The 20990-nt window shown below is 56.2% G+C and overlaps 2 protein-coding genes across 3 annotated transcripts; one reads left to right on the top strand and one right to left on the bottom strand.

Moving 5' to 3' along the window:
* Positions 1 to 14: 14 nt before the first annotated feature.
* NDUFAF3 (NADH:ubiquinone oxidoreductase complex assembly factor 3) lies at positions 15 to 1605 on the top strand. The gene is made up of 5 exons (XM_086755974.1): positions 15 to 74; positions 242 to 434; positions 514 to 580; positions 824 to 924; positions 1117 to 1605. The coding sequence occupies exons 1-5, from the start codon at positions 19 to 21 to the stop codon at positions 1294 to 1296; spliced, it is 597 nt and encodes a 198-aa protein (XP_086612100.1). The 5' UTR covers positions 15 to 18; the 3' UTR covers positions 1297 to 1605.
* A 1057-nt stretch (positions 1606 to 2662) lies between these two features.
* IMPDH2 (inosine monophosphate dehydrogenase 2) lies at positions 2663 to 14615 on the bottom strand. 2 transcript variants are annotated; one of them, XM_086755972.1, is made up of 15 exons: positions 14481 to 14615; positions 14314 to 14362; positions 14120 to 14221; positions 13755 to 13829; positions 13082 to 13288; positions 10815 to 10902; positions 10015 to 10214; positions 8841 to 8931; positions 8013 to 8108; positions 6580 to 6651; positions 4288 to 4431; positions 3935 to 4079; positions 3706 to 3849; positions 3238 to 3321; positions 2663 to 2935 (listed from the first exon to the last, which is right to left on the bottom strand). In XM_086755972.1, exons 1-15 carry the CDS (start codon positions 14576 to 14578, stop codon positions 2914 to 2916), a joined length of 1617 nt encoding a protein of 538 aa, XP_086612098.1. In that variant the 5' UTR covers positions 14579 to 14615; the 3' UTR covers positions 2663 to 2913. The 2 variants fall into 2 exon arrangements, with proteins under 2 accessions (XP_086612098.1, XP_086612099.1); XM_086755973.1 differs by lacking the exon at positions 6580 to 6651.
* Positions 14616 to 20990: the final 6375 nt, after the last annotated feature.

Raw genomic sequence — 20990 nt, 5'->3', positions numbered from 1 at the left:
TCCGGTGGCGGCGGGGCAATGGCGGTGGCGGCGCTGCGGCTGCTGAGCCCCGCGGCGCGGCGGGCGGCGGCCGGGTAACGGGCACCGGGGCCTTGGTCATCACCCTGGGGCCGGGCGGGGAGAGCCGGGTGGGAGCCCAGGGGCAGTGGCAGTGGCCGTGGGGCTGCCGGGGGATCGCTGTGGGGTGGCCGTGGGGCTGGCGGTGAGTCCCGCGCGTCCCAGCCGCTCCCCGTCCCCGCAGGGCGCCGTGCCGGGCTCACCGCCTCACACCGGCGGACGACGAGTTCTACCAGCGGACGCGGGTGACGGTGCTGGAGCCGGAGTCCCCCAGCACCATGTTCGTCGAGGGCTACACCACGCGCGGCTTCACCGTCAACGGGGACCTGGTGGTGGGGCCCTGCGCCATCCTGCCCCGCGCCATCCTGCAGTGGAACGTGAGTGCCCGGCTGGGCCGGGGCTGCTCGGCACCCCGGGGGGGCCCTGCCCCGCTCAGCGCCCTCCGTGTCCCCGCAGGTCGGCTCCTACAGGGACATCTCACACGAGAGCCTGTCGCTGTTCCGGCTGCTGGAGCCCCGCATAGGTACGTGGGGTGGCTGGGGTCGCAGCTCTGCCCCAGCGCACCCCACAGTGCCCTGCCGGCGTTTCAGGGGAAGGGGCTGCTCTCTGGCATCCTTCTGCTCTGCAGCGGGGCAGGAGGGGCAGGCTCCCCCCTCGTTTGGGCCCCTGTGGGGGAGCTGCTGGTCCCTGCGGGGAGGGCAGGTCTGGGCCGAGGGAGCCCTGCCCGCCCACCCAGCCTTTGCCTGCGGTCCTGTCCTGGTTGCAGAGATCCTGGTGCTGGGCACTGGAGACAGGGTGGAGCGGCTCCACCCCACCGTGCTGAAGCAGATGCGGGAGTGCGGGATCGCTGTGGAGGTGCAGGACACGGTGAGGAGGGGTGTGCACAGGCAGCACCCCAGTGAAGGGGCAGGGGGGTGGCACTGGGAGTCCCGTGCTGCGGCCTGGGGCTCTGCCCGCCTGAGGACAGGCAGGAGGGACGGGGTTGTGTGCCCTGCGGGGAAGGGTTGCGACTCCTGCCCGAGGGCTGGGCCTTCACTCTCTCCCTTTTCTATTTCACAGCCAAATGCGTGTGCAACCTTCAACTTCCTAACAAGTGAAAAGCGCATGGCAGCTGCTGGGCTCATCCCTCCGCGGGGCACCTACGCAGGGGTAGGCACTGCTGGCCATGGGCTGAGCAGCTCTTCCCTGCCTGGAGCCTTGAACCATCACCACTCCAGGCACAGAAACGCTTTGGACTAAACAGTGGGAGCCCGGCTGTGGCTGGACGGTGGCTCTCTGCACACAGGAGGGTGTTGTGAAATGCTCAGGCTTGGCTCTTCCCTGGAGTACCTGACTCCCTATCCGCCTTGCCCAGCGCTGGCCTGGGCGCTGGGGGACACGCCACGGGCCCGAGCATTGCTGGCAGCACCGTACTCACGGCCCTGCTGCTCTGCCACGGCAGCGAGAAGGCGTTGCCCTGAGGCACGGCGGAGGCTGGTGGGGTGAGCTGCACACCCCTGGGCACGTTTTGGGCTCCAGAAGGAAAATACATGTAAAGTGGAATTACAAGGCAGTTGTGTGTTGGTTAATGCACAGCAGAGCGAGGCTGTAACGCCCCGTCGGGCTGTGCGTGCGCACTGCCCCTGTGCAGCTGGCCGAGCAGTGGCGGGGGCTGTGGGTCAGCTGCCACAGCTCTCTGGGCAGCACGCGTGGCCTCGGGGCCACCACCTGCCAGCAGCTCTGTGGGCACAGTCGGCACCAGCAGCTGGTGCATCCCCGCTGGTGCTGGCTTGTCCTGGGCTCTCCTGCAGGGTTTTGTACCCCCCCCCCCACCCCGCAGCACCAGTGCCCCTTGTGAAGCCTTGAGCTGCGATGGGTGCCCGCTCGGTACTGGGCGCTGCACCGCGTCTCCCTGCAGGCTCACAGCTCAAGCAGGGGACACAGAGAGCGTCACTGTCGCACTGCTGCCCCTCGCACTGGCTCAAGGTTGTGGATGCCACCCCTGGGGCTGGGGTAGGAGGTCGCGTGCCTCAACTCAGCCTCGGCCCCAAACCCTGCCACCTCCATGGGCCCAAGCTGGGAGGATGCAGCTGCAGTTCCCAGGCTGTGACACAATTTTGCTTAATGAGCCACCTGCGTTAATGAATGTTTGACACCGACATGATTATGTTGTGACTCAAGGCTATGGTTTTAGCACACATAAATCTAATTTGACCTTACCATGGTGCAGAGTGAGTTGTTTTCAGGCGACAACATTAGAGACACAAAACACTGATAGTGAATGCAGTCTTCAGCGCGAGCCAAAGTACAGGATGCTTAGGGGCAGGAAAAAGTGCATTGGTGAGGACCTGGCTTGTCTGAGGGGCTGCAGGGCAGCGCAGTGTCAGGGTGTGTGTGCATGTACAGACACAAGCACCTATGTGCTTATCAGAAAAGTTTTTTTTAAACACCCCACACGGCATTATCCACTCAGCCCTGTCAAGGAGCTGCCCCCTCCCCATGCCCCCTCACATGCACACAGTGTCCCTTCTGGGGACATCGACTGCTCCTGAGAGGGTGCAGGAAGCAAAGGAGAGCACCAAGGAAGGAGAACAAGGGCAGGACAGAAGGAAGAGGGGCTCCAGGCTGACGCTAATTGCACATATTTTCCTCTTTTATTGTAAAACACGGCCACCACGTGCAAGGCTCCAGGCACCAGCCCAGGATCGCTGCTCCTGGGCGATGGGTGGGCCCTCTTGGGTGGTGATGAAGCAGCCACGGGACACAGGGAGCTACAGGCAGCCCACAGAGTAACAGCACTTCTGCAGCAAGAGCAGCTCCCGCACGGGGCGGCGCAGGGCTGAGTGGCATGATGACAGATACAGACGCACCTCTCCTTCAGAAGAGGCGTTTCTCATACCTGTGAGGGGAGCAGCAAAACAGAGAGCCCTTTTACCGACCCGCCTCACCCGGGGCAAGGACCAGAGGCACAGCTCGGAACAGCTCCTGGCCTGCTGCAGGGAAGAGCCCCGGCACACCGGCAGCGAGCAGCTCGTCTGCTCGTGCCCTGCTGCGAGAGGAGTGCTGGCCCACTCCGCTCAGCACTGCTGAGCCAGCAGCGTGCCAAGCCCACAGCACAGCAGCTGAGGGACACAACAGCTGCGCTTAACTGCCCTTGACGCCCACCCCAGGGAGAGAGGGGTCCTGTTCAGAAGCACTTACGAGTGAAGGCCATGCACCCCTCCTTCCACCTGGGCAGATGTTGTCCTTTTCTCAAACTTCAGCTCTCCCGAGTACATCATGGCTCTGAGGGGGAAGGACACCCGTCACAAGCCAGCCAGAGGCCAGGGAAGACCGCTCTGGCACACGGCCAGCTGGAGCCACTGGGATGAGGGACACTGGTTCCTCCAGTTGCGTCCAGAAAGGTCTTTGCTGTGCTCCCAAGAGCCAGGCAGAGTAAGGTAACCCCAACATTTTAAGCCCAGGCAGCTGAATGTGCTACAAGAGACCACACTCCTGCATCCCCGGGGCTGGCACATCATGACACAAGCGGCCACTGGAGATGAGGGAAGAGGGCTACAGCGAGGTCAGACCACGCAGAACACGCTGCAGCGTGGGCACAGCTTGCCCAAGGAACCCAAACAGCAGCACCGTGGCCTAACCAGAGCACAAGCAAGGGGAAGCACTCACCGGACTTGGGTCAGGCTCTTGGCACCAATATCCTGGCAGGAATGCTGGATCCCGGCAATCAGGTATGGAATGAACTTGTGGATAGAGCCCTTGTCCTGCACTGCACCAGAGACCCCCTGGGCCACTTTGATTTTGTCTGTCTCACTGCATGAGAGCACAAATCAAGGAAGTTTGTGAAGCAGAGAAGCCCCAAAAGCTTGATCTGCTGCCCCGAAGCACCATCTCTTACCTGAAATACCGGTTCTGGCTGCCCAGGTTCTTGTCCATGGCATCTAATGAGCCCATGCCGCGGTATTTCTTCAGCCTAATTCCATCCGAGAAGAAGTACTCGCCTGGGGCCTCCGTGGTGGCAGCCAGCAGAGAGCCCATCATCACTGCCGCAAGAGATCACCAAGAGCAGCAATCAGCCGCTGTAGCCGCAAAAACCCTCAGGGCCCCTGGGCGCAGCACTGTGCTGGACCCCCCATCCCCCAGCCACCTGCAGGTGCGTGCTCTCGCGCCCAGAATCCCACACCATACGGAAACCCTTCCTAGGAGATGCCCTCCAATGTGCACGACCCGGCCGCCCGACGCGCTGCTCACCTGTGGAAGCCCCCAGCGCGAGGGCCTTTGCAATGTGCCCAACCGTCTGGATCCCTCCGTCTGCAATCACGGGGACGCCGAATCTCCTGGCGTATTCGGACACCTTGTACACCGCCGTGGCCTGGGGGCGGCCGCACGCCAGCACTGTGGGCAGGGAGAGAGCAGAGAAAGGGTCAGCTCCCACGGAGCAGCGCGTTCCCTCCCCAGCAGGCCCTTTTAGGCTTCCGGCACACACATGCTCCAGCACTCGGGAACGCACAGATTCCTGGATGCTCCTTCCCTGGGCCGAGTTGCAAGAGAAGCGGATGCCCAGGAGATGCCTGCTGGGACATCCTCATGGCCCTCAACTCCAAAAAGCTGTGGGTGACCTCGGGACTGGGGTCTTTGACCAAACACCTGGGATCAGTGGAGACTCGCGGGTCGTCCTGGTGCACAGCAGATGTGTGGGGAGCTCGGGAAGGAAGCGGAGCAGACTCCAAAAGCCCCTCTCCAGAGCATCCCTGGCACGTAGCCATGTCCCACCGCTCGCTCCCTGGTAGCGGTGCCAGACCCCTCTCCGCATACCCAGCAGCTGTACGATGTGCGTGGAAAGGCAGCTGGCTGGTATGTGTATATATATTTACATTTATATATACACATCTGCACACAAACACACACACACACACATGCAGCAGTGGAAAAGGAAACAGGGAGGATGATTTGATGGCTTACGGGAAATGAATTTCCTGCCCTGCAACACAGCAAGGATTCTGTCACGTTTAGCTGCCCCACGGGAAGGGATTTATTAGCTTTGGATTCACCTGCTCTTCCCGGTCGGTAGCAGTTAGAGGCTTCCCACTGTGCGAGGGGAAACCAGCACAGGGCACATCTTGTAACACGTCTGTCAGCCACAGGCATGCAAGTATGCTGAGATAAGCTGCTCTCAGGGAGACTTCCCTTCCCCACAATTAACTGGAAGCCTTTTCTCCGGTCACGGTTAGTCCGATGCACCAGGTAGGATTATGGCCATGCGGGATTAGTACTCAGGAGCGTGAGCGCCAGGTGTGGTTTAGCCGCCCGGCAGCAGCACTGGCAGAGCACATCCCTGGCAGAGGTTTGCCAAGGCCGGGAGCCTGCAGTTGCTCTGCTCCCAGTGCTCAGCAGCAGCTGCTGAGAGGGAAGCCAGCCTCCAGGCCGAGACTGTGAAAGAACCGATTTTAACTGAATAAAATTTGGCTTTAAGCTAGGGCTCAGCCAGCCAGGGAGGGTCTGCCAGCTGTAACATGAACGCTGTTAGTCTTAAAGAGATGGTCTCGCTCCGTCCCGCACTGCTGAAGGGAAGAGCTCTGTGGAGAGAAGCACCTGATTTTGGAGGGTTTACAGCCCACGGTCTATGGGATTGTGCCGCAGACAGTGAGGGGCCTGCAGAAACCTCACAAGAGCCACCACAGAGACCAGCCCTTTAAGGAACAGCTTGGCCCAGGTCCTTGGGAGCATCGCACCGTTCCAACTGTCCCAGTGCCCAAGCTTCCAAAGCAGGGCTCAGAGCACACACACGCCGAGTGGTCTGGGTGAGGGTTTGTCTTTTGTAGCCTATCTGCAAAGGGTGGCCCTACAAAACCATCTGCTAGAGAAAACCTTCCGGGATCTTCAACGGGAACCTCTTTCCCTTTGAGGTGTGTCAAAACTGGCAGAAAGGGCAAAACCCAAGGCTCGCCGCGGGTGGCCGCTCAAGCCGGTAGCATCAGAGAAGTAGAGAGCAGCCAGCACTGCGCCCTGTGCTGGGCAGGGGAAGAGCCCTTTCTCTCCACAGGCGTCAGAGGGGAAAGACGTGGTTCTGGCACGCAGCTGCACGCTGCACGCAGCTGCACGCTGCACGCAAAGTCCCTCTGTAACCCCAGGGGAGCGAGCTTCCAGTGAAGCTTGGCCAGGGCACAACTTCCCCGCAACTGGGGCCAGATTTAGAGCAGGACGGAGGACTGCTCAGGGATCACCTCCGAGCGCTGGATCAGCAGGGACGTGCCCAGCCAGAGATGCAGTCAGAAAGCCCAGTCAAGCTCCTAACTGGATTTTGGAGTGGAGGGTGGACAGGCCTGAGTGCCCTCAGCTTTGACAGTTCACACCCTGCTTTAGGAATTCAGAAAGGCTTCTCAGCTTCCATTTCAGATTTCCAAACCAGTATCCAAAGCCACAAAACCCCAAGTGCATCTACAGCTAAATTATTCTCAAACAAGCAGTAGGGCCATGTGCAGCCAAATCAGGGTCCTGCTTCAAGACACGTAATTAGGGTTGGGAACAGGGCAAGTGACTTACTATAGGTGCCCGTGACAGTAGAAGGGCATTTGGGGCTGTGGGACTTTAGGTCTGGAGGGATCTTTGGAGCAGCTAAACAAAAACAAACACACACATTTTAGAGACAGAAGAACAGCAGCAGAACAAAGGACCCCAGCAGTGACCTACTACTGGGCAGAGCACACGGTGTGGGACAGAGCTGACCTCGCAAACCCTTCCTAGCCCGAGCCAAGCCAGAGGCCAGATCCAAGCCAGCCTGGCCCGGCTGTGCACAGCGCATGCTCGCCCTACCCCAGCAGCCACGCAGAGAGGTGACCCCTAACCCAAAGAGCCAGAGTTCTTGCCCTAAGAGGGACAAAAACCTGGGGAGCTGCGGTCAAGAGTTTTGCAACCATGTCTCCCACAAAGCACCACGTTCTACCTTTGCTCTGTTCCTTTCCCAAAACCAGCACCCAACCCCACCTCCCGCAGCAGCCAGGAGAGGCACCCTCTGGAGACGTTCACCCTGCTGCAGAATGGAGCAGGCCTCAGCGGGTCCTCTGCCTCGGAGCCAGAGGAGGTCGCGTGCACCCCGGTTCTGCTCTGGCTGTGAAAGCGTCAGCCCAAGGACACCACAACCTGCCCAGAAAGGTCACCCAGACAGACCGCCCCAAGAAGCCCCCCGCAGCCAGCACGCTCCCATGGCAGGCAAAGCAGCCTACGTGCGGGGCTGCTCAAAGGTGCTACGCTGGATTTGGCAGAGCTAATGCAGCGCCTTTAGCCATCAGCTACGCTCTGGCTGCCTCCCGTGGCAAGGGCCAAGGAGCGAAGCAGTGTAGGGCTGTGTTTGTGGGCTGCAGCGCCTCGCTCCACCTCTCTGCACCTCACCTGCCAGGTTCAAAACACGAGGACCGAGCCCGTCCTCAAGGCAGTCTTTCTCCAGGCCCCAGGGACGCCCCCCTCAGGGCGACAGGGCCTCTGCCTCACACAAGCTCCAGCTAACCGCAGAGACAGCAGCCAAAAATCCCATTTCGGCCTGGAACTTGCAGAAAGGCATCGAGCCCAGCAAACCAATTCTCAAGTGTCACACCGCTGCCAGAGGGAAGGGGAGTGCAGACAGCCCGTTGCGCTCTACCCCTCAGCACTGGGGATCCGATAAGCCCCTCTCCCTGCAGAGCTGCCCGCCAGCCCCATCCCACACCGAGCCAGCGGCTCCTCTCGAGCAAAGCTGCGCGTGCCACACCTGCTCTACTCAGCCTCGGTCAGTACTGGGAAATGCCTTTGCTGCTGCTGCCACCCCAGAGGTTTGACCCAGGTGATGAGAATGTCCTGGACGAAGGGGGTGAAAGATGGCTTGCTGGTGGACACTGCCCTTACAACGGGAGAAGTCCGTCCCGGCTGTGCTGCTTTTCAGCAGGGAATCTCTACTGAACAGATGTCTTCAGCCAATTTAGGAGACGGCTGATCTCTCTCACCTTCCTGCGTGATGCAGATGGAGCCACTGCCCATCCCGACTCTCAGGGCATCGACCCCTGCGTCAATGAGGTTCTTGGCCTGAGCAGCAGTCACAACTGTGGGGAGCAGAAACTGGTTGAAGAGAGACAAGCAGATTTACGCGCGACACTGCTCTGCCCTGGTACTTTGTGGCTGCAAACGTCCCCTACACAGGGCACCAGCCGTACACCTGTGTCAGAACCAGGCCTGGCTCTCCGCTGCGACCAGCCCAATCTGCAAAAGCAGCAGCGAGCTCCTGTCCCAGCTGTCCCCAGTGCATGAGGTGACACCGGTCCTTCAGGCTACTCTGCAACACACTTACACCCAAAGGCTGAGGTAGGAGAGGTCACCGCATGGTGCCAAGCGCTCTTTGGGCCCCATCAGGTAGCGAGGGCAGAGCACAGGCTACCAGCAGCACCAGTGACACACTAGCCAGGTAAAGACAAGGACTGCTGAACTCTCCTGTCAAGAGGCAGGGAAAATTTCCATTAGATTTCCACATTAAGCAATATTCATTATTATCCAAAATTTTCAAATGGTGTGTAAATGAAGCTAATGCGTAACGGGCTACAGAGGACTGAAGCACACTGTGCTGCAAAACAAAGGTTTCAAGTTTGCAGCTGTGGCAGCAGCAGGGTACTGCTCTGCATCTGCAGTGGTCTTGCTCTGTTCCACAAGCCCAGGGAAGCCATTTCAAGTTCACAGACTGCTATCAAAGAGGATAATTTCATCCCCGTCCCTGCAGCTCCCTCTATGTCTAAGCAGCAAACATACTTTAAAACCAAGAACAATCTTGAACACACGCCTACCGTTTCCTCCAATAACTTGCAGGTTGGGATATTTCTCCTTAATATATTTTATCATATTGATCTGGAAGATGGAGTTCCCCTGAGAGGAATCCTGCAACAGAAAGAAAACCAATTTCAACCAGAATTTCTACAAAAGATTATAAATACAGCTCCAGAAGAGCCCCAGATCTTCACTCTGCTCACTGTGGTCTCTGCTAAGCTGCCTAAGTGGGCAAAACGACACCTCAAACCAAGCACAGAACCAGAGGAGAACCTGCTGCCAAGTCAGTAACGTACCTTCTGTATGTAAGGCAGTTTATCGTAAAGACTTCAGTAAAATCCTTCACGCTTAAATCCTGCAGCTTCTGCAGTAGGCAACAGCCAGATGAAACCCTGGCTGAGGGTAAGAACCGTCTGGCTCTACCACCAGGACACTGTCAGCCCTGTCTCAAACTACAGGTGACACAGCAAATGCTCCTCGTGAAACCCAGAAGGGCTGGGGCGGGGACGCACCTCTCCCCGCAGCGCAGCAGAGCGGCTGAAACACCAGATGTCAACCGCTGAGCGCTCAGGCCCTGCCAGCCCCCGTGACCTGGCCAGCTCGCAGTGGCTGTTCAACATTTCCAGCTGCAACGCTGCTCAGCCGTGCCCTCAGAGCAGGGTGGGCTCGCAAGCTAACGATCGAGGAGAAAGCAACGTGCAAGCGCAGGCAGCGACGGCTGTGCCCGAAAGCTTACAGGCCAGCAGGGGAGACCGGCAGAGCAGCTCTGGGCTGACCGCTCCTGAACATCAGGCAGTAACAAACACCAAACAGCTGAACGGAAACTGTAAGAAGCCAAATATTCAAAACTAGTTAGGAGCATCAGAGGCGATGGTGAGAGACTGCAAAGAAGCATTTGCAGGAGACTCTGTATTAACTGAGAGTGTTTCTCTTCGCAGCCTTCAGGGCTTCGATGCGCCCCACGTACTCCCTCAAGGTCAGCAAGTTCCCAGGCAGGAAGAATCCCTCTTATTTGAGGACTCCAACCTGAATGAGACTGAGAGGTCAACAAACTGCCGTATTCTAACACAAAAGGACCTGTAACGGAGACAGCAAGTGCCATGCTGCTGCCCCACTGCCAGAGAGATTCATTCAAACCAGATCCTCAGCCCACTGAAACCCCCCAGGCCAACGCGATGCCTGCGAGCGGCTCACCAGCACCACGGCGTCCACGCCAGCCTGCACCAGGAGGTCCAGCCGGTACTTGTCATCTTCGTGGGTCCCAATAGCGGCACCGCAGAGCAGCTGCTTCTTGGAATCCTTAGAAGCCAGAGGGTAGTCCCGGTTCTTCTTGAGATCGGTGCGGGCAATTATAGCCACCAGCTCATCGTCTTCATTAACAATTGGCAGCTTGCCTTCAAACAAACAGAAGGAACATCACTGAAGGTTTCTGCAGGAGACAGACGTTTGGCCGGAGCAGTGCAGCAGACCAGGAGCATCAGGCAGGCAGCAACTGGTACAAGGCGGAGACTCAAAGAGGTGTGTTACCAAATCTTGCTTGGCCACAGATGCCAGCAACCCTGGCTCAGGAAATAAGAGCAAGGAGTTTGCAGGACTGGAGAAGGACTCAGTGTTTTCACACTGACCACAGAAAAAGTGCGTATTTTTTAATAATTAGACCCACAACACTGTGTTAAAAGTCAAACTACTAAACCCTAACAGAGCTGGACTGAGTGCCAAAATGTGAAGGCCAGGACAGAAAACTGAAGACGTGCGGCTGGACAGCCAGGCGCTCTTCAGCTCCTGGGCTGCCAAGAATCCCTCAACTTCAAACAGATTTGAGATGAACAGATGTGAACTCTGTACCCTGGCAGAGCGCTGCGGGCACTCTCTCCTCAGCGTCCTCTCCTCGTGCTGGAACGCAGCCCTCCCGCGTTCCACCCACGCATGGACGCGTGCCCACGTTCACCCACTCCAGTGCCTCCACGGCTCGCGTCACAGACGTTCGCAGGTACCTTTTTTACTCCTTTGCAGAATTTCGTTTGCTTCTTTCAACATGACGCCAGCCGGGGCCACAACCAGATCCTCCCGCTTTGTCATAATCTAGTGGGAGAGAGAAGATAAAAAGTCACAAGAACTCCTTCGCACTGATCTGAAAATACTGAACCCCTCTGCCCACGTGAAACGCTCCGCAGCAGTCACGTGGGAGTGCTCTACAGACAAAGGAGCCCATAGCGCAGCAACACACCTCCAGAAACACACAGGAGCAGCCTTCAATGTGCTGTTCCCATGCAAGCAGCGGCCAGCAGCCCCTAAACCCATCGGTGTAGTGAAAACGGGAGATGGCAGAGGGCCTCAGCAAGCCGAGGGAGAGCACCTAGAAGCAAGGGACGACTCTCAGATGACCCTTGCTTGGGATGTCACCCAAAGAGCCCTCCCTTTTAATAGAGCACAGGCAAATAAGGGCTGGAGACACCTCCAGAGTCCCATGCTGTTCTGGCAGAAATGCTACCCTCAAGCTCACTTGCAGGCAGCGATCCCCGGCACACGGGCTCTGGAAGGGCTCTGCCCAGAATAACCCACCGCTGCTGCTGGCAAGGTCAGCGGGGCAAAGGAGTCGCTTCAATCCAAACAAACACGCTCACCCACGCTCGCTCTTGACAAACAAGCACCAGAACTCAGCGGAAAGGCAAGGGGCAACGGACACAAGCTGGAACACAGGAACACCGGAGCTGGTACACAGAGGAAAACTTTTACCGCACCAGTGGTCAAACACTGGAAGAGCAGCCCAGAGAGGCAGTGAAATCTCTCCGTCCTTGGAGATGCAGACACAGCCCCACACAACCTACTCCAGCTGCATGCACCTCAAGCAGAAGGCTTGACAAAAAGACCTCGAGGTCCCTTCCCACTCGCAGCGTCCTGCCATCACAAAGCTCACGTGGGACGTTCTCATGAAAGGTTACTCGAGAAGGCCAGGCAGAGCTAAGAGGGAACACTCTCTGACCCTCAAGAAAGGTAGATTAGTTGCATGCAACAAAGAAAAGAGGGAATGTTTTAGCTATTTATGCCATAAGAACAGATATTTTCCATCAGGAAAGAGGTTTACCCTGCCTGCCTCCACCCAAAATCCTATCTGTGACAGGATCCACATCTCAGGAAAAGCCTGAGGCATCACAGACACATCCCGAGACATTCCCTAAGCCCGTGGGATCCATGACCTTCCCGGGCTACAGGAGACCTCTGGGTTTAACTGGATGGCAACAAATGGCTCAGCAAGATGACTGCTGGACGGCAAGCGGGGAGGGATTTAGGAGACCATTCATGTCAGCAGACTTGCCTGGTGACAGAGGCAAGCACCAAATGCTAACAGCAGCAAGCTTCCAACTTTGCAGCACTGAGTGATCCACATAAAAGATGAGAGGACACTCTTATCTGGCTCCTCTGCATGGGCCAGCATCACTTCAAAGGGCCATGTGCACTTTTATAACCTGCTCCTGGTTTAAGATTCTCGTTGCAGGTATTTATAGGCGATTTCAAACCAAACAGGGATGAGCATGTGATACCAGGTTTGGTCAGCAAGAGCTAAAAATAGCTGTGAGTCAAGAGCAGAGGCTGGCCGAGCGGTGGTGTAACCTGACAGCGCTGCGGATCTACGGTTACACAGCTCCCGTCACAGGAATGCCAGAACTAAGAGGAATCAACATCAGCATCGCAGAGAACGTTCTCCCGTACGAGGGGATTTGACAGCGCGGCATCATAAAGGCTAAACCACCACTCTCCAAGCCCAGGGCGTTGTTCTAAAGAGCAAGCAGCCTAGATCAGGCACGCAGGGAAAGGCAGTCCAGAAAAGGAAGATCAGCACTTGGAGGGCTTGCTGAGCACAGCGCAGCTGCTACAGCCCTGGCCAGTGCCAGCACACTATGCGGGACCGCCGCGGCAGCCAGGAACACCAGGAATTAATTACTGAACCAGGGGAGAGCACCAGCTGTAGAGAGCACGGCTTCCACAGCGTTGAAAGACAACCCCGCAGGAGGAGTCACGTGAACGCTAACGGCACGGCCACTCTCTCATCTCTGCACTGCAGGAGTCACAGAGCGAATGAATGAGAGGCTCTCCCCTGGAAACACATTTAAAGATGGACCTGCAGAGTTAAAGCGGAGCCGGTCCCTCCTGCTGACGCAGCATCCTCACAGCCACGCACTCAACCCTTCTCCTTATCACAAGCCACGCTGCTTCCCAACACAGCGCCCGCATCCATCAGGTGCTCGCAAGCCCTTCTCACCTCGCCCAGAGGCAGGTCGTGCTCCGACTCTTTCAGGAAATCAATATCTCGAGACGAGATGATGCCGACCAGCTTGCCCCCCATCTTCCCGTTGTCCGTGATGGGAATCCCACAGAATCCGTGACGAGCTTTCGCCTCAAACACATCTCGCACTCGGTCGTTGGGGCTCAGCACCACGGGGTCCGTGATGAATCCTTGCTCGTATTTCTGAAAAGAAGCCGATTCAGCAGCCAGGCTAAGGGGCACCGCCAGACCGAGCGGAAGCGGGGCACGTGCCCGGCGGTTACTGCAGCCGCTCACAAAGGTCTGCAGCCACCCAGCCTGGCCACACGCTCACCGACAGAAGGACTCCCGAACCAGCACCAAAGCTCACCCAAGTAGCATCAGATTCCCGAAAGTTCCCAGGCTAACCTCCTTCCTGAAATTAGGGGGAATATTCCCACACCGGGAGGCCTGGCAGCTCTCAGATCCCAGGCTGTCTGTGGGACAGCGCCTAACACACAGCAAGCGGTCTGTGCAGGCAACTGCGGCAGCACGGCTGCTCTGAAACACCGAGATCTGCCACACGTTAACGGTGTCCTCTCACAGCTCCTGCAGCTGGACCAAACCCCACCGCCCTCCTCCACAAAGCGCCCTTACAGCGCAGTTTGGCGCTGCCGCTGCAGCCGCTCACCTTCACCTTCCGCACTTCGTTGGCCTGGAACTCCGGGGTGCAGTTGTGGTGGATGAATCCAATGCCCCCTGTCAGCTGGGGACACAAAAGGCGGCTGTAAGCGGCTGCAAAACCCGCCCGGCCCTTCATCGGCCGGATCCAGCACCCGGGGCCACCCGCAGGGAGCCGCTGCGGCAAAACCGAGGGACCGGGAGAAGCGTGAGGCACGGCTGCGCCCCGAGGGGAGCCTGGGGCGGTTAGGTGACCCCAGAGCAGCCAGGCCCGCACCTCACGCGGCGGTTCCACCGCCACACACACACCCCCCGCCCTGGGGCCCGGGCCCCGCCGTCTCGGTAAGGGCGGCGGCGGGGCAGGCCCGCACTCACCGCCATGGCGATGGCCATGCCGGCCTCGGTGACCGTGTCCATGGGGGAGGAGACCAGCGGGGTTTTCAGGGTGATCCTCTTGGTCAGCGCCGAGGTCAGGTCCTGGCGGGGAGGCAGGCGGCGGGCGGGGGGGTGAGCGGCGGCCCCGGCACCGCTCCCGACCCCCGGCCCGCTCCCCCTCCCCGGCCACTCACCACCTGGTCCGCCGTGAAGTCGATGTAACCGGGGAGGATGAGGAAATCGCTGCGGGGGGGGGTAACGAGGGGAGATGCGTCAGCCACCGCACCGGGCCCGGGCCCGGTCACAGGCCCCCGCGCCTCCGGTCCCGGCCCCTGCGGCCCCAGACCCCGGCCCCACTCACTTGTAGGTGAGCCCATCGCCGCAGCTGAAGAGCTGCTGCGCCGTCAGCCCGTCGTCGGGCACGTAGCCGGTGCCGCCGCTGATGAGGTAGTCCGCCATGGCGCCGGCCCGCCGCCGCCGCGTGCCCGCCGCCCCCCGCCGCGCCGCCCCGCCCCGCCCCGCCCCGCGCGCGCGCGCGCGTCCAGACGGCGGCCGCGAGGGCTCAAACCAGCCCCGCCCCGGCGAGAGCGCGGCCTCGCCTCCCCCCGCCCGCCGCTGGTTCCGCCCGTGGGGAGGAGGCAGCGGGAAGGGGCCCGAGCGGCGGGTTGCGGGCCCGTGTGCCGTTCCCCGGGGTTGTTCACGGCCGCCGGGCCCGCGTGGCGTGACGGATGCTTGGGAAGCAACCCACGCGGGGAGACGCCGGGCGCGGATGGCCCGCAGCTCCGGACGAGAACGCGCGCGTCGGGCGTGCGGGGGACGAGGGCGTCGCGGAAGCCTGTGCAGCATTTCCAGCCCGGAGCGACGGGCGGGGGCGTCCGCCGCTCGCCAGCCCCGGGCCGCGCAGCGCAGGAGCAGGGAGAGCTGCGGGAACCGCACCCGGCTGCTTGCGGGGTGGAGATGTTCCCCTCCCCGCAGACACATCGCGTGTCAGGAAGAGCTCCTGTGCTGCGGGCCACAGAACAACCTCCTGCTCCTCCCGGGGCCGGTTTGCTTGTCAGGATGCTCCAGCCCTGGCCTCGGAGCACCAGGGAAGCGGTGCCAGAGCCCTGCTCGGGTAGAACAGCCTCTCCCAAACAACCCCGCGCTGAACACTGACAGACTAGAAACTGGAGACTGGTGCGCCTGTACCTACCTATACCTGTCTTCCTGCAGGAGATTGCACCCTTGTCCAAAGATCAGCAGGTAGCTTTAAGAAAACACAAGCGTCACTCGTGTTAGCCAGCTACAGGACACAGAAATGTGAGCAGAGATGTCTGTTCAGCCCTCCCAGAACACCCGAAAACAAACGGCCCTTGTATCCTGTGCAGTGCGTCAGCCAGGCTCAGTCCTGTAGTTCAGACAAACCTGCTTTGGTCTCAGTAAGGTGCTCCAAAAGACAACGCAGAGTTTAGAGACCCGTTAAGCTAGGCTTTGGAAGACTCTAACTTTTACACAAGGCAGGAAAAAAACCCACACGAGTGAACCATGCTATGGACAGAAGCAGGACCCCAAGGGAGCTTGTTTCTGACCACATTGTGGTTTTGTTTCTAGCAGGAAAGGAAGGCACATGCCCCAGCGCAGGGATGCTCACTTTGCTGTGAGGAAGGGGATGTGCAGCTTCCAGGGGCCCTCACGTAACTAAGAAAAGGCAGCCCTTGCATAGGTAAGAGCCAGCAACAAGGATCCGCAATGCCACCGAAAACTTTAGGCCAAGAGAGTGGTAGTGATGCTGCTGCTACTGTGAATGGGAACATCAACACCATCTTCCTACAGCCACGTCTTAACAGTGCTTCTTGTTACACCACGCTCTGAACTTCACAGGGTTTCAATTCTTGTTTCCTGTCAGTCTGCTATAAGAGATGGCATTTTACCCTAGTTTTACTTCTTTACGTAATTCCTGGGTCCATTCTCAGCTAAGAGCTGATTCCACCTACGCAGACACAGATTTCCCATTGTTTGCAGTTTGCTCGGGCTATGGACTGCAGGAGAAGCACCGTCCTTTGCAGTAAATGGTGTCCGAAAGCAGAAACCTGCAAAGGCACGGAGATACGCATCCCAGAGGCCGAGTTCAGAAACGCCGCCTTCCAAAGGAAAACACTGCCTGCCAAGGACACGCGCTCGAGTCGGCGTTACCTGTCACAGGATCAGCAGAACAGGAGGCATCGTGCCAGACCAAGATCAGTTCAACTGGTCTCTCTACCCTTTATTTTACGTAAGGACAGCGCTAACAAAGGTTTGCTAAGCCTACCTGGGAGGCACACACCGACCTCGGCTGTTACGCTAGAGCGTGGGCACAGCAGGAAGCAGGCAAGTTGGCTTCTGTTCCAAGAGAAACGCCAGGCAAAGTTTAATGGTTCTCAAACAGACTACAACAAAGGCTGCAGGGAAAAACATTTTATTTCCAAGCAGATTACAAAGAGCAGAGAATATAAGAGTAAAATTAAATTAAAAAAATAGTTGAGTGCATCTCTTTAAAATGATTTGTAGTGTGAGTTACTCACGGGGCAAAGCTACTGGAGAGTTCTGAAGGTCACTTTGCAGGATGCCAATCACATGTGCTGTTTAGACCAGGGTCAACACGGGAGGGACAGACAAGACGTATTTTGCATATAGGCTGCACACTCATCACCAAGCAAGGCTCTGGGCTGCAACGGGACCCTGCCTTTCTGAGACATCCCCTCCACCTCGTTCTCTCCTGCTGTTCCCCCTCAAGCTCTAGACACGGTTTATTGCTGCTGTAAGTGGGTTCAGTCTGCCTCCCCATTCTGACGAGCTCAAATGAGAGCAGAGAAGCAGGCAAGCGTGGCTGCTGTGCACAAGGTTATACAGGGAAAGCAACTGCAGTGCCAAGAGCTGAGCTGCAGCCACGCAACAAAGGGAACTGACAAGTAGGGGACACAGCAATTGCTTCAGAGATTTTGGGGCAGCATGTCAGTGATACTTCTGGAAGATTCGAGATGCTCCTTAAAGTAGAAAGATGCTTGAGCTGAGAAGGGCTCTTTCCTATGCATTGGCACCAGTGAAACGAACAGACTGAAGCCTCAGGATAAGGTGCGCTCCCTGTAGTATCTGAGCAAGCAAATGGGGAGAAAAGCCCCATATAGGGTGGAAGACAGTTTATATCTCACTTTAACAGTGATTTAAGAGTCCAAACACCAATTGCAAGTCACTATTAAACTTGGATGAGGATGCAATTTGGCTGTACTGCGCAGAGTCAATCAGTGTCCAGCAGCACTCAGACCAGCAAGAGGATGAGCAACTACAGTACCAGCACGTCCTCCACCCCACGTATGCTCAGAGAGCTCTTTTCTACCACTTCTGTATCTGTCGTTATCACGGCACAGGAGGCCTGAAGATGGCCTAATCCACGCTACGTATACCAAGGCAGACAGCGGCCCTGACGCAGTTGAGAACAAGACTATCTGAATTTCTGCCCTAGGAGCAGCAGCGCGGAAGAGGATTCTTATTTAGGGATCAGATTAAGTCTTTTTCCATTGGTCCAAGGCAGAATAGTTCAGGAACTACTTCAGACCTTGTCTCCCATCTAAAAGCCAGGAGATCTCTAGGGGTGAAGCAGCCAACAGATGAGAGCCCTTTTACATTACTTACTGTTCTCTTGACTCACCACTCCAGACAGGAGTGAAGGACCACTCTCTAGCGTACTCTCCGCTGCTTCAGCCATTACCACTTAGAGGAAATGCTTAAACTCTTGAAAGTAAATGAAAATCTCGTGGTGCTGTGGATAAGTGTGTAAGAGGCTACAAGTTTCCTTAGGAAAGCAACACACTTAGTGTCAAGAGAGAGGACAATACACGAGTCTCACTTGTGAGGTGCTTTACAATAGTCAGTCACGCTCTGCTTTCTATGGTTCCTTTCATACCACAGAGGCAAGACGGGCATAGTTTGAAACCAACAACGCAGGGTCTCTAGCTTGGCTTTTCTCAGCTTTATTTAGAGATCGATGCATTTTCAGCCTGTCTCATACAAGGCATAGGACATGGAGAGTTCTTGTTTAATACGTACACGCATACAAGAGCTAGCAGTTTGGCACTGTCGGAGCCGCAGGGGAATGCCCTTTAAGCAGCAGTCAAGCTGGTTATAGGAAAGTGTTAAAAAGCTATTTTACACGTTTGACTGGGAACGTTTCCCAGAACTTGGATAGCAACCCTAAGCCACGGCACTCTTCTGTGCTACTCTGTGCACATGTCTTCCTATGAGCCCCTAAAAGGGAGCAGATCATGTTCTTCGCTATCAAAGAACATAATATTTATATTCTAGAAATACTGTACCTTTTAAACTAGCTCCAGAGAGCCAGACTAGAAGCCAGGTCCAGGAAAATAATCCTTAAGTCACAGTATATCGATTGTCTCTAAAAACAGGGAATGAAGTTAACACGGTGGACGTTCTGATGAGACAATACAGAACAGTACGGCAGTCCACTTCCGCTGCAGCACATCCCTCTCCTATGTACATCCGAACAATGAGAAAGTAACAGGAACACTTCAGTCTGTCAGGGAGATCTCACCATGTGCCGAGTTCCCTTGCTCTTAAGTGGCATACTCCAAGATCAAGGAGAACTTCTCCCCTACAAAGATTCTGGATCATCCTGCAGTTAAGGGTAGTAAGGAGAGCGCACAAAGTAGAATTTTTAGGTAACATGGAATCCTCTTTCCCCAGAAAGCTCAGCTGAAGTATCTGTTCACCCCTAACCTGGAACTCCCCTAATATTCTGTCATATTCCAGCTTCTGACAATTTTTAGCATAAGAGGTGACTCCCAAAGCCACCTAACAAAGAGACTTATACGCTGGGTGTCTGGCAGATGACTTCAACACCCATTGCATTTCCGATGGAGACAGACAAAGCAGCAGGCTCACGCTGAGGTGCAGGCATGCTGGAGCTAAGACTCAGGACTGCAGAGCACACGCTGGGACTCAAGCGCAGGCATCTGCAGTTTCTCTCTGTTCAGAAGTCAGGACAAACTGTCCAAAAGAATGGGAAATCCACTCTGTGGAGGGCTGTTGGGCATCCTGAGCGACAAGCACACCCAGCTGCTGGGAACAGTGAGTGCTTGCCCCTAACCATGGCCTTAAATACTTACATTAGGGCCAGAGATGGACATTCCAGTCATTAAGATACGGTAAAGCGATTACAGACTTCCAACAGCTGAAGCAGTATTAGCAATCCTGACAGCCACCCTACCAGGAGGCAACTGCTGGCTCCCAACAGCTGAACTGAGGGGACACGGTGCCAGCACTACACACCACCCGGGCACCATCTTCCCAACTTACCCACTGGGATCTGGGCACCAACCCCAGGCTGTTTCCCCTGGCATACCTCTGAGGGCAGACACTGAGCTAAGACTCTAATACTTCAGAGTGCAGGTATTAGTAAACAACCTCACCTCTCTGCACCTGTTTGAGCAGAGTCCCACTGAGGGAACAAACTCATACTGACAACCAACTCAAGCACATTTGCTCCCTCATGAACACCAGTGTCAATATGAAGCATCAGAGGCCTGAAGTCTCTGTGAGCCCACACAGCTCAACACTGATCAAGAGCACAAAGGCAGGGAACATTATGGCTGCTCTCATCACGGACACTGTGCACAACCAACAGGGAGGGCAGACCTTCCTCCTCAACACAGACAGCTGCTGGTCAACAGAAGCATCAGAAAAGTTGCTTGCCTGTACACAAGTTTAAGTTCTTTTACTGTAATATATGTTTAAATATATAAATCTATGTATTTTGGAACAGGGAAGGGACATGAGATGGAGAAGCAGGGAAGACAAGTTCAAGAAGCAGAGTCATCTCTCTGCATCCAAGAAGCTGGTGGCACAAATAACAAAGCCTGGCTAGAGTGATCTCCCATTTCGAGCACGGTTGGCTACCCACTGGCTTCAAAAAGAGCAGACTATTTGTTAATGGTAAAAAATACAGCAACCATTTAAGATGCAGCAAGGCAAGGCTACAGGGCTGGGGTTTATGATCATGAAGGATGCCAGAAGCTACACAGCTGTGTTTAAAACTGAAAAGGCTGTTAAATGGCAGGAGTAAGCCATGTGCTGCTCCTGGAAGGCCTTTTCCCTCCAACACCCCTCTATCATGCCGTTGGTGCGATGCGTTTGTTAAGCTGGGGAGAGGGGGATTTGCCTAGGGGTGAAGCCCCACAGGCTGGCCACAGAACATCAGGACAGTCTGGTCTCACAGATCCCACGTTCCTAGCCTGACACTGAGCTTCCATCAGCAAGCAGTCATTCAGGTCCTTCAACAGAAGTTAATCCCCTTCTACCTTCCTAATTTGTAGGGGTGAAAGAAGTCCAGCCGAGTCAAGCTGGAAAGCACAAACAGGGATGAAAACAACCAGTTTGCATACTGATCTTTGTATAATGACCCCCCCCACCCTCACAGCTCACTCTTCCCCAAATAAAGACACATTGTTCAATGGCATGTTGAAAAGACGTGCTCGTCATTCTTAATAAACAACTAGAGTAAGAATACATAAGAGAAACAGGGTGGTATCTTTATATGATACACAAGTGTATGTTACAAGAATTCCATCAGGCACAGGAGCCTCAAGGTTTAAGGCCTCAATGTTAGGCCAAAAAAGAAGAGTGTGGTAAAGTTTGTACTTTTAACATCTAAAAATGTCACTTAAAGGTCTGAATAGAAATCGTTGGTTTGGGATTTTTTGTATAAATCACAACTGCAGTTCACTCTCTCCTCTTCCTTCCAAGTTAACAGCAAATTAACGTCCAAGCACAAGAAAAGAAGATGCCTGCCTCTCCTCCACCGGCTGAGCAGGTCCATCCGTCATTCTGTGCCCTCTAGGCT

This window comes from Chlamydotis macqueenii, chromosome 10 (genome assembly GCF_036417535.1).
Source record: "Chlamydotis macqueenii isolate bChlMac1 chromosome 10, bChlMac1.mat, whole genome shotgun sequence".
Taxonomy (NCBI): domain Eukaryota; kingdom Metazoa; phylum Chordata; class Aves; order Otidiformes; family Otididae; genus Chlamydotis; species Chlamydotis macqueenii.
This window is presented reverse-complemented; position numbering and strand designations above follow the sequence as displayed.

Coding starts and splice junctions, on each gene's coding strand:
- NDUFAF3 (XM_086755974.1), top strand. CDS start 19: ATGGCGGTGGCGGCGCTGCGGCTGCTGAGCCCCGCGGCGCGGCGGGCG. Junction 75..241: donor GCGCGGCGGGCGGCGGCCGG/GTAACGGGCACC, acceptor CCGTCCCCGCAG/GGCGCCGTGCCGGGCTCACC. Junction 435..513: donor GCGCCATCCTGCAGTGGAAC/GTGAGTGCCCGG, acceptor GTGTCCCCGCAG/GTCGGCTCCTACAGGGACAT.
- IMPDH2 (XM_086755972.1), bottom strand. CDS start 14,578: ATGGCGGACTACCTCATCAGCGGCGGCACCGGCTACGTGCCCGACGAC. Junction 14,363..14,480: donor GGCGATGGGCTCACCTACAA/GTGAGTGGGGCC, acceptor CCCCCCCCGCAG/CGATTTCCTCATCCTCCCCG. Junction 10,215..10,814: donor TCTGCAAAGGAGTAAAAAAG/GTACCTGCGAAC, acceptor GTTTGTTTGAAG/GCAAGCTGCCAATTGTTAAT.